The 15,852-nt window shown below is 39.0% G+C and overlaps 1 protein-coding gene across 2 annotated transcripts in view; it reads right to left on the bottom strand.

Annotated features, from left to right (window-relative positions):
- LOC115216624 (AP-4 complex subunit epsilon-1) overlaps nt 1–12,002 on the bottom strand; it is a 56,408-nt gene extending 44,406 nt beyond the window's left edge. For both annotated transcript variants that reach the window (XM_029786107.2, XM_029786108.2), the window contains exons 1-7: nt 11,607–12,002; nt 6,859–6,930; nt 5,393–5,516; nt 4,934–5,007; nt 3,766–3,887; nt 1,697–1,856; nt 461–627 (exon numbers count right to left, since the gene is read on the bottom strand). In XM_029786107.2, coding sequence (XP_029641967.1) covers nt 461–627; nt 1,697–1,856; nt 3,766–3,887; nt 4,934–5,007; nt 5,393–5,516; nt 6,859–6,930; nt 11,607–11,792 — 905 coding nt within the window. In that variant the 5' untranslated portion in view covers nt 11,793–12,002. The remainder of the gene's footprint in view (nt 1–460; nt 628–1,696; nt 1,857–3,765; nt 3,888–4,933; nt 5,008–5,392; nt 5,517–6,858; nt 6,931–11,606) is intronic.
- Between the last annotated feature and the right edge of the window lie 3,850 nt (nt 12,003–15,852).

The raw sequence follows: 15,852 nt of genomic DNA, 5'->3' as shown, positions 1-15,852 counted from the left end.
AGAGTTTTTACAGCTGGATGCCCTTCCTAACGCCAACCACTACGAGAGTGTAGTGGGTGCTTTTTACGTGCCACCAGCATGGGGGCCAGTCAGGCGGTACTGGCAACGACCTTGCTTGAATCTTTTTACATGTGCCAGTGAAGCGACGTTAGTAACGATCCTGCTCGAATGGTGCCCTTTTACGTGCCACGGGTACGGAAGCCAGTTGGCTGCTCTGGCAACGATCATGCTCGGATTGGCACCCTACTAGCACGTGCACAAGTGCCAGTTCGAGATAAACCCCATGCAAAAGTCCCAGATTATTCTGCCATTGCCAAGGCATGGGAAGCACTACCTTCCAGTTTCTTTACTCCTACTTAGAAAACCATAGCCAGAGTAGATCCATTCAGTCTCACCAATCTTGCTGCTCTCGTCCACCTTCAGGCAAACACACTAAAAGGCAACTAATTAAATTACTTACTTTTTATCATCAGCTCCAAGAAATGACAGCAATTTTAGTAAAGAGATTTGCATCCAAGGATTTGGAATAGAATGGTATTCATATTCAGCAGGTAATTTTCGCTTTAAAATTTGTTTCAGAATATTTAAAAATGCATGTGTTAAGCTTTTGTACTGAGATGGATTTGCCTGTAAAAGAAAAAAAGCAAAGAGAAAATATATTTTTTTCAAATTAGGAATATACCACTGAAATAACAAAAACAAAAACATAATCAATGAAATGTAATAATATCATATGCCCCTAACCCCAAGATTCCGAGTTCGATTCCAGGCAGTGACCTGAATAATAATAATAATAACATCAAAAAATACCTTAGGAATGAGAACCCAGGTTCGAAATTTCCCCAAGACACCTGATGAAGGCTGGAGGGTATATCAGCCGAAACAACAAACAAGATAAGGACAAATATCAGTCAGATGTAAATAATGCCCCTTAACCCTTTAGCATTTAAACTGGCCCTTATTCAACCCAAATATTCTGCTTGTTTTATGTTCCAACTGGCCAGAACCAGCCTTTTACATCACATCCACCCTGCAATGTCATTCTAAAAATAAACAATCACATCTTTGATATGTCAAAGCTACAAAATAATAAAGGATCCATTTTTTAAAAAAAATGTGAGTAAATAAGCATTATATTTGACAAAGTAATTTAAATGCTAAAGAACCACATGTATAAATTATGAAAGCCATACACATGTAGCAAGTAGCCATTTTTAAATAAGTGTGCCAATTTGTGGTAGCTGGCTATATGATGTAATGTCATATTGCCGAAGAAATATTATTGTCGTTTTTCCATTGGTTAATATAACTGCTCATATATGGATTCTAAGAATTAGTTAAAGAATATTTGTATGTGATTTCGATTCTTTGAAGTCAAGTTGAGCAGTTATAAAAACCCTAGATTTTGGGAAAAACTTCAGTGTTTGTTGGATGTAACTAAACTCCACGACACTCACTCTGCAGAATTCTTACTCTAGTCTTTAGCATAGAATCAAGTAAACTACCACAAAACCACATAAGTAATAAGCAGCAAAATCAAAGACTTTGCAACACAGACAGGCATAAACTGCATTAGAATGTCAAAGCACTTTTGGTAAATCAAGTCATGAATAGCAATTAATAAAAATTCTTAAAAGTGCCCAGTTGAGAAAGGAAATGTAAAAATTTTTTCAATAGAACTTAGGGGTTTTCTTGCCTTGATAAGAGATTGATAGCAAATTAAAGAAGCATTCACTACACCAGGATCTTGATCACAAAGAACATCACTGAATTTACTGGCAATATTTGGTATGGAACCTGGGCTTTTTGACCAAATATTCAAAAAAGCTGTGACAGCTTTCTTCCTCACAACAGATCTGAAAAAGAGAGTAAAAAATAAAAATTTCTCTCTACACCAAACATTTCTCATTTTTTCCCAGTTTTCTCAAACTAGGGTGCTAAGATAGTATCTGGTTTTGTAAACATGGACATTATATATTTATATATATACTAGAATGTCACATGTCATATGATGGGTAACTCTGGTTTTAAATTTTGGCACAAAGCCAGCAATTTTGGGGGAGAGAGTTAGTTGATTGCATCGACCCCAATTTTTAACTGGTACTTATTTTATCGAACCTTGAAAGGATGGAAGGCAAAGTTGACCTTGGCAGAATTTGAACTCGGAATATGACGGATAACTTTGGAAGTATACTTTCACGTAGGTGCAATTGTGCCTGTGGGCAGATGTTTCCCCACCCTTGACTTAGATCCTAGTAGCTTATCCGTTGGAACACTCAGACCACATACCAATTAGTTTAGGTTACCAGCGACCTAAACTCTTCTTCGATATATATATATATATATATATATATAGTGGAGGCGTGTGGCTTAGTGGTTAGGTGTCAGCACCATGATCATGAGATTGTGGTTTCGATTCCTAGACCAGGCGATGCATTGTGTTCTTGAGCAAAACACTTCATTTCACGTTGCTCCAGTCCACTCAGCTGGCAAAAATGAGTAATGCTGCAATGAACTGGTGTCCCATCCAGCTGGGGAACACATATGCCATAGAAACTGGGAAACTGGGCCCATGAGCCTGGCTAGGCTTTAAAAGGGCGCATTTATTTATATATATATATATATATATATATATATATATATATATATATATATATATACATATATATATATACCGGAGTAAACACATAAATGTGAAACAAGGTGGAAAAAAGAGTACTCAAATACCAGGGGTAGAGTAATATGCTTTATTTAAAAGCAGCAGAAAATTCAACAAAACCTGTTACTCTGAGTTTCATGTTCCCGTTCGTCGGACAGTTTTTGCTTTTAAATAAAGTATATATATATATATATATATATATATATATTATATGTATGTAGGTGTGTGTGTGTGTCTTTGTGTTTGTCCCCAGTTTTCCAGTCAAATAATCTCATTATCATCAGCACTATCATCATTTTAATGTCCACTTTTCCATGACTGAATTGAAGGTGACCCACCTTCACTGGTTTCCAGGTGGGATAATATTTCCCCATGATCAGATATATATTTTCATGGAAGATTGGAAACAAGGGACACTCATTTGTATGATTAGTGACACTCATTTACAGCAATCATGCAACGTAATGACAAGGACACACACACACACACGAGTATCATAGGCTTCCTCCAGTTTCCCTCTACCAAATCCACTTACAAAGCTTTAGTTGATCTGGAGCTATAGTACAATACACTTGCCCAAGGTGCCATGCAGTGGGATTGAACCCATACCATATGGATGTGAACCAAACTTTTTAACCGCACAATAATGCTTTGCATATAATCTATTAAATGAACTGAACCGTTTTGGCATCATTAGGAAAATAAAAACTTCTGTGCCGGTGGCATGTAAAAAGCACCAACCGATCGTGGCTGTTGCCAGCCTCCCCTGGCACCTGTGCCGGTGGCACGTAAAAAGCATCCACTACACTCACGGAGTGGTTGGCGTTAGGAAGGGCATCCAGCTGTAGAAACACTGCCAGATCAGACTGGAGCCTGGTGCAGCCTCCTGGCTTCCCAGACCCCGGTCGAACTGTCCAACCCATGCTAGCATGGAAAACGAATGTTAAATGATGATGATATTACATCAAAACATTGGGAAATAAAATTTACCATTCAAGATTCACAGAGACGAAAGAGAATAAAAATTAAATTTCATAAAAGTGATCGAAAGTTATCTTCCTTAGCAAAATTACTCTTGGGAATATGTTTTCAAAATAGATATTTACCTCGAATGTCGAAGTTTTTCTTCAACCAAAGGTAACACAACAGGAATCATCTCTGCATTAACAAGAGAACTAGCAGCAGACAATGCAATGCAATTGTCTAGAATATTGGTGCTACGAAGATCCTGAAAACCAAATGAAATTAAACAAGTAAAATTAAAACTAATTGCAAACAACAAATGCGTAACGAAAGTAGAAATATCACATCTTCACCTTATCTCTTTCCCCTCTCTCTGTTTTTCTCTCTACTCCTGGCAGCCATGTTTCTCTTCCACTGCAACACACCTGTTTATGTCCCTAAATACTACTCCAGTCGATGGGTCCTGTCTTGGCGACCTCACTGTTGCTGGTGCCACATAAAAAGCATCCAATTCACTCTGTAAAGCCCTGTGTGCTCTTAGTGCTTCTTGTTCCTCCACATCTACCACATACAAAGACAACCTTACCTGTTAATCTATCAGTGATTCCACTGTACCTCTTACATGTGCATAGTTTAGACTATGGGTGCAGAAAATGGAATTTCTTCCAACTCCTTTCCTACATATTGAGCAGGGCCATTTATCTGACGGAGAGAGAGTCTTATGACTGAATATGTTAAATATGACTGTATACATCTATATTTCATTCAACACTGCTTCATGCGCATCTAGTTAATAAAACATATATTTATGACAAAGATTGTCGCCTTACTGGCACTTGTGCCCGTGCTAGTAGGGTGCCAAGAGCACCATCTGAGCGTGATCGTTGCCAGAGCAGCCAACTGGCTCCATGCCGGTGGCACGTAAAAGGGCACCATTCGAGCGTGATTGTAACCAATGTCACCTTACTGGCACCTGTGCTGGTGGCATGTGTAAAAAGATTCGAGCGAGGTCATTGCCAGTACCGCCTGACTGGCCCTCCGTGCCGGTGGCATGTAAAAAGCACCCACTACACTCTTGGAGTGGTTGGCGTTAGGAAGGGCATCCAGCTGTAGATCAAGACTGGAGCCTAGTGCAGCCATCTGGTTCGCCAGCCCTCAGTCAAATCGTCCAACCCATGCTAGCATGGAAAGCGGACATTAAACGATGATGATGAGGATGATGATTGACAATCAATCTGCTGAGGTTGAATACGCAGCAAATTTTGCTATCAAACTTGTAAAGAAAGAATTGAGAGCCCTTTCATAACTTACCTTCAATATTGTGTTAACAAGTAAGACTATTAGCTCATGATCTTCGTGTAACAAAATACCACAGGAGAGATAACCTGGAAATATCGAAGAGAAATCAAATTAGGTTCAGAGAAGTAGTGTTACTGTACGAGGATTTACGGTATGTGCATGTGTGCATGTGCATATACATATATATCGATGCAGGTACGGCTATGTGGTTAAGAAGCTTGCTTCTAACACCTCCCCAGCCACATAGTTTCAGGTTTACTCGAACTGAGAGGCACCTCAGCCAAGTGTCTTCTGCTATAGCCCCCAAGTCAACCAAAGCATTGTGAATGAACTTGGTGCACAGAAATCGAAAGAAGCTTGTTATATGCGTGTACATGAGCATGCGCACATCTGTGTGTGTGTGTGTAAAAATAGTCTACGTTGGATCATAGATGTGAAAATACCTTTTATGAGGCTGGACTTTCAACTTACCCATCCATTTCATCCACCCGCTTCCTTGTTGAGCAAGTTTCACAGCATGGATGTACCCGAAAGACGTATCATAACCCATCATGTGACAGAAGATGAGGCGGGTTAAGTAATCCCTGATCTGATGCTGTTAATAGATTACAAAAAGGAAAATGGATTTAATGGGATCAACATGCTTGATTTAACCCTTTAGTGTTCAGATTACTCTGTTAAATATAATACTTTTTCACTCAAATTGTTTTGAATTAATCATGCATTATCTTATAGCTTTGCGGTTTCAGTGATGTGATTGTTTACTTTTAGCGTGACATTGTAGGTTAGGTGTGAGAGACTAGATATTGCCAGTGTGAATATAAAACATTTAGAATATTTGGGCCGGATATGGCCAGTTTAAACACCAAAGGGTTAAGGTCCAGATTGTTGCAGAATTTGTAATTTTATGTATTGTTGTGTTTAGAGTCAACAAAACGAATTAATGTGTTTTTTAGAAATGAAGCTGAAACATGGTGGCAGGAGTGAGAATATCTCTTAATATAAACTTTATAATAACCTTCGACATAGGAAAAACATTCTGTAGTGTGTGACCTACAAGAAATAATAGCTAAATCTCCCACTAATAACAGTATATAGAGCATTAAATTCCTTGGAAGAAAGCATCGAATTTTGTATTTATATTTTTGTAACATCGTCTGCTTTTCTGTCCTTGTTTTCATATACATTTGATGCTTTCTTCCAAGGAATCTAATGCTGTTTGCTTAGTTTTTCCTTGGGGCTAGCCAGATTGGAGCAATCTCATGATTAATCAGCCAAAATTGCAAGGATGATCCGGTCCTTGACTGAGGATAGAAAGTTTTGAATGACCCGTCCTTGTTTTTTCGTATCGTCTACCTGGATGTTTTGTCTCTTTTTGTATCACCTAGTTGCCCAGATGTTTTGTGTTCTTGTCCAATTTTGTATTTTATATATAAATATATATATAGTGGCATACATACACTTTGTTCTCTTATATGAAAATACACATTTTATCTATCTATCTATATATATAATATATATATAGTGGCATACATACACTTTGTTCTCTTATATGAAAATACACATTTTATCTATCTATCTATATATATATATATATACATACACACACACACACACAGTCTCTGGGTTACATTTTCATATTCAAACTCATTTAGCCGCATCAATCTTACTCTTCCCTCTTCCTTGTAGATAATTTACTGGTGATTAGTAAAACTGCCGTCCACAAGAGTTTGAATGGAGGAGTCTTTGGAACTTTCTCTACCACTCTGTTATTCACCATTAGACGTCAGACAAAGGAAATATGCATTATTTTATTTACCAAAAGAAGGTGGCAAGATAAAACTGAAATGTGTGTTAAAACGAATAAAGTTTAGCAGGATAATACTGAAATGTGTGTGAAAATAAATGATGTTTAACTGATGACAGGATATACTTACTGTTGATATATCTGGTTGAGATAATTTCTGTTGTACAACCGAGAGATCCTTCTGTATAATAAGCTGTTCTTTCTGAAAATTGACAAAATAATTTGATGAATAGTCATGGACATACAATGGCCGATCTCCATAATAATAAAGCTGATGGAAGCAACAGGAACAATAATGTCTATTTGCCGAACGTGGCCGTTGATTCCGAACGTGTCCGTTGCCAAATGTGGCTGTTGCCAGCGCCGCCCCCGAGGGGCCTCTGTGCCGGTGGCACGTAAAATGCACCAACCGATCATGGCTGTTGCCAGACCCCCCCTGGCACCTGTGCCAGTGGCACGTAAAAAGCACCCACTACACTCACGGAGTGGTTGGCGTTAGGAAGGGCATCCAGCTGTAGAAACACTGCCAGATCAGACTGGAGCCTGGTGCAGCCTCCTGGCTTCCCAGACCTCAGTTGAACCGTCCAACCCATGCTAGCATGGAAAGCGGACGTTAAATGATGATGATGATGATGATCCAATAGCAAAATAAGCACGCTAAGGTCTTATATTAAGTGCTCATTGTTGTAATTTATCAGGTGGGTATGAGTTCAATACCTAGATCTGTTTCTATACTCTAGTTCAAGTGGAATGAGTAAGCAGTATCATAAGGAAACTTTACAAGTACAAGGGAATCTTGTGTAGGGACAGCAAAATGAAAACTATCACCATGGCTAGATTTAAGGGATCAAACTGAAATCCTGGAAATGTTCTTTTCTACTCTAGGCACAAGGCCCAAAATTTTGGGGGAGAGGGCCAGTCAATCAGATCAACCCCAATACGCAAATGACAGACAAAGGGGTTAAGTCGATTACATCTGGTACTTAGTTCACCGACTCTGAAAGGATGAAAAGCAAAGTCGACCTCAGCGGAATTTGAACTCAGAACGTAAAGACAGACAAAATACCTATTTCTTTACTACCCACAAGGGGCTAAACACAGAGGGGACAAACGGATTAAGTCGATAATATCGACCCCAGTGCATAACTGGTACTTATTTAATCGACCCCCGAAAGGATGAAAGGCAAAGCTGATCTCGGCAGATTTGAACTCAGAACGTAACGGCAGATGAAATACCGCTAAGCATTTCGCCCGGCATGCTAACGTTTCTTATTTCTTTATTACCTACAAGGGGCTAAACATAGAGAGGACAAACAAGGACAGACAAAGGGACTAAGTCGATTACATCGACCCCAGTGCGTAACTGGTACTTAATTTATCGACCCCGAAAGGATGAAAGGCAAAGTCGGACTCTGCGGAATTTGAACTCAGAACGTAACGACAGACGAAATACCGCTAAGCATTTCACCCGGCATGCTAACGCTTCGGCCAGCTCAACGCCTTAAATTCTGAAAATATTATGAATACAACAGTAGCATAGCATGAAGCAAGGGGGCTACCAGGGAAACCACTTTATATATGTGTGCTTGCTGTAGCTGAAGGTTTATATTACGTCTAACCCTTTTTAAACCAACCTGCTGAAGATCACTTTTGGTTCTATAATGCCAACTCCTTGTTTTAAAGTAATGTCATTTAAAACCTTCCATAAAAATTCCATGTTAATCATCATCATCGTTTAACGTCCGTTTTCCGCGCTAGCACGGGTTGGACAGTTCAACCAGGGTCTGGGAAGCCAGGGGCTGCACCAGGCTCCAGTCTAATCTGGCAGTGTTTCTACAGCTGGATGCCCTTCCTAACACCAACCACTCTGAGTGTAGTCGGTGCTTTTTACGTGCCACCTGCACAGGTGCCCGGGGGGTATGGCATCGGCCACGATCGGTTGGTGCTTTTAATGTGCCACCGGCACGGAAGCCAGCCAAGGCAGCGCTGGCATTGGCCACGTTCTGATGGTGCTCTTTATGTCCCACCGGCACAGAAGCCAGTCGAGGCAGCGCTGGCATCGGCCACGTTCGGATGGTGCTTTTTATGTCCACTGGCACAGAAGCCAGGCGAGTTAATATTTGTACTAAATGCCAGTGTAATAATGACAAAGTTATTTTACAAAATCTTCAAAATGAATTGAAACAAAGACAATATATTTCAACAGAAGAATGGTAAAGAAAGAGTTAAAGAAGCAGGCAGCCAAAACCCCATGCTACATTAATGTTCTTGAAGAAGGCCGAAGGGCAAAAATTTTGAAAGCTTGTGCCAAGATGAAAATTTAGTCTGATTAAATCAGAGTATGATAATTCATAAGGGCCGGTTTCCCAGTTTCCTTGGCGTATAGGTTCCCCACCTGGACGGGACGCCGGTCCGTCGCAGGTGAGCTGCAAGATGCAGGAGGAAGGAGTGAGAGGAAGTTGTGGCGAAAGAGTCTGCAGAAGTTTGCCATTACCTTCTGCCGGAGCTGCGTGGAGCTTAGGTGTTTCGCTCATAAACACACACATCACCAGGTCTGAGATTCGAACCTGCGATCCCTCAACCATGAGTCCGCTGTGCTAACCACTAGGCCATGTTCTTCCACATGTGAATTACATTGACCACCCAATACCTAACATGTACATTTTTTCATCAATCACCAAAGGATGAAAAATAGATTTGATCTTGGTGGTATTTGAGCTCAGAACATTAAGGACTGGAAGAAAATGGCACTAAGTATTTTGTCCCATGTGCTAACAATTCCACCAACTTACTGCTGTAAATCAGAGTACAATAATGGTAATTCTTCAGCAAAGCAATTCTCAAAACATCTCATTTTGGGTACTGAGATGGTGACTAGGAACCACTCAAATTTATTTTAGATTAGACAAATCGTTTATCCTCTGTGTCAGACCTGATTGTGCAGGCTAATGATTAAAGATGCCCTAATCTCTTTCTTCTTGTATATCTAGAACTACATGTACAATGAAACCTACCTTTTTTTTTTTCTTTTTTTAAGGTTTGAGAAACTTTAGCTGATTTTTCTTGCATGCAGACCAAGCAATTAGTGAGAAAGAGGCTATTTTGCTGGTTCGGGGTTGTTTATGGGGAAAATTGATGCTGAATTAATGCAAATTATTTTTGTCCCATTCAAACTGATTGATTCTTTGAGAGAAGAGTGAGAGAGAAGATAACATCGACTCTAGTATTTAAAATGAAGTACCAGTTAAGTACTTGAGTCGACTGTTTTGACTAAACCTTTCCCGAAAACATTGCTGGTATTGTACCTAAATCAGAGGTGGTGCTGGAAACTTTTGTATTTGATATCTTACATAGGCACAAAGGAATACACTTGCAAGGGGGAGTTTTATAGCTTTCCCTTATACAACACTACTAGTAATTGTTTTACAAACAGAGGAAAGAGTGAAGACGAAGTCAACAAGCGTAGTTTTCGAACTAAGAACTGATAGGGAGTGAAAAAGTTAGTGCCGAGGTGCATGATCCGAAACTCTGCCATCAGTTCAATTTAGACAAGCATCTTCAGAGGTACCCCAGAGTATTATTCTAGTATCGCAACATTACAACTTCTAAAAGTCGTAAATTTCAGAAGGTATAAAACAACTATTATAATGTTAAAACGATAAGTCGTATGTTAACAGCAGAAATACAAAAACTATCAACAACTGATTATAAATATAATTAGCCAAACCATTCGAAATATATATTTAAGTGTTCATATAATGAATTAGTGCTTCAGGGTGGCGAGCTGGCAGAATCGTTAGAACGTCGGACAAAGTGCTTAACGACATTTCTTGCAGTTCTGTGTTCAAATCCTGCCTTTCATCCTGTTTGGGTCGATAAAATAAAGTACCAGTCAATGTAATCGACTTGTCCCCTACTCTCGAAATCGCTGGTCTTGCGCCAAAGTTTGAAAGAATAGATTATTATTTTATTTACTGCCACAAACTGGTAATTAAAAGACTGTAAATCAGGTGTGTATGAGTATATATATAGAGAGGGAGAGAGTCTCTCGTTGATATGGTTTTCAGTTGCCAGAGTTAAATTGAGAAATAATCAATGAAGATCTATGGTTGGCTGCCTAATTACTAATAACGAACGAAAACAATTTCTGGACGTTGACGTCCCAAGGACAGGCAGCCTTCGTTTTTTTTTTCAATCCAAAAGGGTCTTTCTACATAATATTTACACTGTTCCAAAAAATGAATTATATAAGCGCGTGTACATGTATGTATGTATATAGTCATCTATAAGTCAGAAAAAATATGCACTGGGATATTTGTCGAAAGACTGGCTAAACACGCATACATACATATATTTATTTCTTTATTGCCCACAAGGGACTAAACATAGAGGGGACAAACAAGGACAGACAAAGGTATTAAGTCGATTATATCAACTCCAGTGCGAAACTGGTACTTTAATTATCAATCCCGAAAGGATGAAAGGCAAAGTCGACCTCGGCATACATACACATACTTATTCCTTTATTGCCCACAAGGGGCCAAACATAGAGGGGACAGACAAAGGGATTAAGTCGATTAGATCGAGCCAGTGCGCAATTGGTACTTAATTTATCGACCCCCGAAAGGATGAAAGGCAAAGTCGACCTCGGCATACATACACATACTTATTTCTTTATTGCCCACAAGGGGCCAAACATAGAGGGGACAGACAAAGGGATTAAGTCGATTAGATCGAGCCAGTGCGAAACTGGTACTTAATTTATCGATCCCTCGAAAGGACGAAAAGCAAAGTCGACCTCGGCATACACACACACACATCCTGGCTTCTTTTTAATTCTTTCTAGTCATGTCTTTTTTATCATAGATTGCTACTCACCGCCACCGATCTCGCATATTCCACATTTCGCATGAGGTTATAGAATCCCCTGGAGAGTCCCGTGCCGTACTGGTACCCGCCACTGTTGGCCCCATTGCTCGACGTGGGTGAGGTGAGGCCACCCAGTAGGTTCTCACTCAACAACCGCGGTAACGAACTCAGTGTCTTCTCCACAATATCAGACATATCTCCGGCTGCTGCTACGCTTTGTCACATCAATGCTGTTGTAATTTCCATTAAATCGCTGCCATCACTAAATAATAAATTATAGAAACCATCGCCCAAAAATAAGAAGCAAAAAAGATCGACTTGTTTTAAGGAGAGAGAGGAGAAAGAACAACAAACTCGGATCTTATAAACATCGACAACTTCCGGTAGCATGTGTGTGTGTATGTGTGAGTGTATTCATGTATGTGTGTGTGTGTGTGAGTGTGAGTGTATTCATGTATGTGTGTGTGTGAGTGTATTCATGTATGTGTGTGTATGAGTGTATTCATGTGTGTGTATGAGTGTATTCATGTGTGTGTGTGAGTGTATTCATGTATGTGTGTGTGTGTGTGAGTGTGAGTGTATTCATGTATGTGTGTGTATGAGTGTATTCATGTGTGTGTGTGAGTGTATTCATGTATGTGTGTGTGTGAGTGTATGTATTGCTATACTATGCGTACTGTGTGAATATATGTATGTATGCGAATATGCGTGTTTATGTATCTAAGTGAATATACTGGGTACTAATAGCGAACAGTGGTCCCAGTGCGCGCTCTCGCGCACTCGCGCATCCGCACTAGCTAGTCGTAAGTAGTCGATCCTAAGACTTTTAAACCCTTACCCTAACTCTAACCATAGTTTGTTAATAAGCATAATTTCTTTACTTAGTTTTAAAAAATTTTTACTTTGCCTTTTAATTTTACTTTGTTCGAAAAATATTTAATTTGTTTAAAAAAAATTATAAGCATTGTTTTGAAAAATAATTTATTTACTTAGTTTTAAAAAATGATTCACTTTGCGTTTTATTTACTTTGTTCGAAAAATGTAATTTAATTTTCTTTGATATGAATTCAGCCTTGAAAGACAAAAATACGCGCAAAGTCGTTGTAGGATCGACTACTTACGTCTAGCTAACGCGGATGCGCGAGTCCGCGCACCGGGACCACTGTTCACTAGTAGTACCAATATGATGTGTGTGTGTGTGTGTGTGTGTGTCTATATATATGTGCATCAACTATACTATGTATATATATGTATGTTAATATGTGTGTGTGCGTGTGCGTAGTCGACTTCCTGTTACTTGACGAAATGAACAACGGTCGATAACTCTGTACGACGGTAACGTCTCGGATTTTGGGACAATACCAGTAATGTTTTAGGGAAAAGGTTTAGTCCAAACAGTCGACTCAAGTACTTAACTGGTACTTTATTTTAAATACTAGAGTCGATGTTATCGACTCATTTCTCATTAATATTTGCAAATTATTATTTCACAGATAATTTATCAAACAGAGTTATCTACCATGGTTATTTCTGTTTCGGGAGGAAAAAAGTGCTCTCCCGTCGATTCGATCCCGCAAATTGCCTTTTGAGGCACTACTTAAGAAGAGTGGTCCGGGTGCGCGCACTCGCGTAATCACGCATCCGAGCTAGCTAGTCGTGACTAGTCGATCGTTACTTTGTGTTTTTGTATTTTATTTTGTTTAAAAAAATTATTTACTTTGTGTAAAAAATATTTGAATCTTTTCGGTTTGAATGGCAGTTTTTTCTAGCGGTGTCATGAAATTGTCACCCATAATTATGACCCTAGTATCGATCTATTGCATTTCAATCTGTTTTAGGGTTAGGGGTGGGGGGAAGGGTATCTTTTTTTCTTCACAAATGTAAATAAACCCAATTTGTTTCTTAAACGAGGGACATATTCATACGACACAGAATGTTTTTACCTCAATAGACGACATTGATTGGTTGTAATTGCAGAAATTGAAGAAAAAAACCAATAAATATCTTACAAACTATAGAATTTTCTCAATAAAGCCAAGAGAAAAAGATGTTTTATAAACACATTCTACCAGTATATGAAGTTTAACATTTTTAGTTACATGGAAATTATTTTTAAAAACTGCCGGTCAAACCGAAAAGATCCAAATTATTTACTTCGTGTTTTTGCGTTTTATTTACTTTGTTTAGAAAAAATTATTTACTTTGTGTAAAAAAAATATTTATTTTGTCTTTTATTTACTTTGCTAGGTAGTCGTTCTAGGATCGACTTGTCACGACAAGCTAGCGCGGATGCGTTACTACGCGAGTGCGCGCACCGAGACCACTCTTCTTAAGTTGTATCCCTTTTGAATTCGAAGCTTGGCAATCCTAGAGGATAAAGTCAAAATTATCCAGTAATGTCAAAAACCAAAATTTCTCTGAATGTTTTCTGTTTTAAGCACTGAAGATTACGAATCTACCAAAACAAAAATGGATAGGTATTTTAAATATTTGACATTACAACTTCAACATTATGTGCAACATAAACCAAACAAATTAAAAAAAAAAAAAAACAATAACAAAAATAAATGCAAAACTGAAAATTTGCACACACACATATTCATATATGAATGTATAAGTATTTATACAGAGATGTGACCCTTGACAGGACGCCTTACATGCTAGAAAGGGCAGCAAAAACCAAAGCAAAATACTTATGCACACTCATATATGAAAATATGTTGTCTATTGACTTTTATGATGCATGCTAGCCACCGTTATGAAATTTTTTCTCAATTTTCTATCCTTGTAATTTTCACAGGATATATATATATATATATATATATATATATATATTATATATATATATATATATATATATGAAAGAGTGTTAAGATCAAGGATAGCTTACTTCCTGGAGACCCACTAACTTCTAAATGCAAATCAGCATGGCTTTCACTGTGGCAAGGGACTGTCTAACACAGCTCTTACACCACATTGAAGATATACTTAAAGTCTTTGGAACAGGTTCGAACTCTGATGTTATATATCTTGACTTCAGTAAAGCGTTCGACAGGGTAGACCACAATATCCTACTCTCAAAATTGGTAAATGTTGGAATCTGTGGAAAACTTCTACACTGGATTAAATATTTCCTGGCGAATAGAACACAACATGTAGTCGATGGAGTCCACTCAAGCCCAGCAAAAGTCACCAGCGGTGTCCCCCACGGGACTGTCTTGGGCCCGCTCCTCTTTATAATTTATATAAACGACCTTTCCAGTGTCGTACATTACTGCAAAGTGAAAATATTTGCTGATGACACTAAGCTCCAGCAAATCGTCAATGAAGAAGCAGACCGAACTCAACTCCAGTCTGATCTATATGCTGTGAGTCAATGGGCAGACAGAAACAAAATGCAACTGAATGAGGGAAAATTTGAGCTGATGCATTTTGGAAGAAAGTCCACTCTAAAACAGCCATACTCTCTTCCTTCAGGGGAACCGCTCACAGCCACTAACAATATCAGAGACCTGGGCGTAATTGTTGATAACAATCTCAGTTGGAGTGCCCACATCAACAATAAGGTCGATAGAGCTCGTAGGATGAGTTCCTGGATCTTAAGAACTTTCCGGTCCAGAGAACAAGGTGTCATCATACCACTCTTCTCCTCCTTTGTACGGCCACACCTCGAATACTGCTGCCCACTGTGGTCTCCCCATACAAGACAAAACATCTCGAGGATTGAATCACTCTAGAGGACACTCACTAAACGAATTGAAGGCATGGCTGCTCTCGATTATTGGGACTGCCTTAAAGCCTTGAAACTCTACTCTCTTCAGCCCCGCCGTGAGCGGCACATCAATTATACGATGTGGAAAATATACCGCCAACTTTTCCCAAACGACCTGAACATTAGCTTCAAGGTTCATCCAAGACTGGGACCACGGGCCATACGTCCCCTGCCCAATTCAGGATCACAGCATATATGTACACTGCAACATAATTTCTTTTCCTCAACAGGCCCTGCCCTATTTAACATTGTCCCGAAAGAGATCAAAGAGGAACAGGATCCCCTCAACTTTAAACGGAGTCTGAATAGATTTCTTCAAGGAATACCAGATAAGCCACCCATAATTGGATACAACTTAACAAAAACTCGCTACTTGAATGGACCATAAACAAAACTTGACTTAAACAGGATTTAGATAATCATATCAGGTGGTGCTAGTAAGTTAGACATGGCGTGGACCAATCTTTGGTCGAAACATATGTA

This window comes from Octopus sinensis, linkage group LG10 (assembly GCF_006345805.1).
Source record: "Octopus sinensis linkage group LG10, ASM634580v1, whole genome shotgun sequence".
NCBI lineage: Eukaryota > Metazoa > Mollusca > Cephalopoda > Octopoda > Octopodidae > Octopus > Octopus sinensis.
Note: the sequence above shows the minus strand (reverse complement) of the source record. Positions and strands in the feature narration are given on the sequence as shown.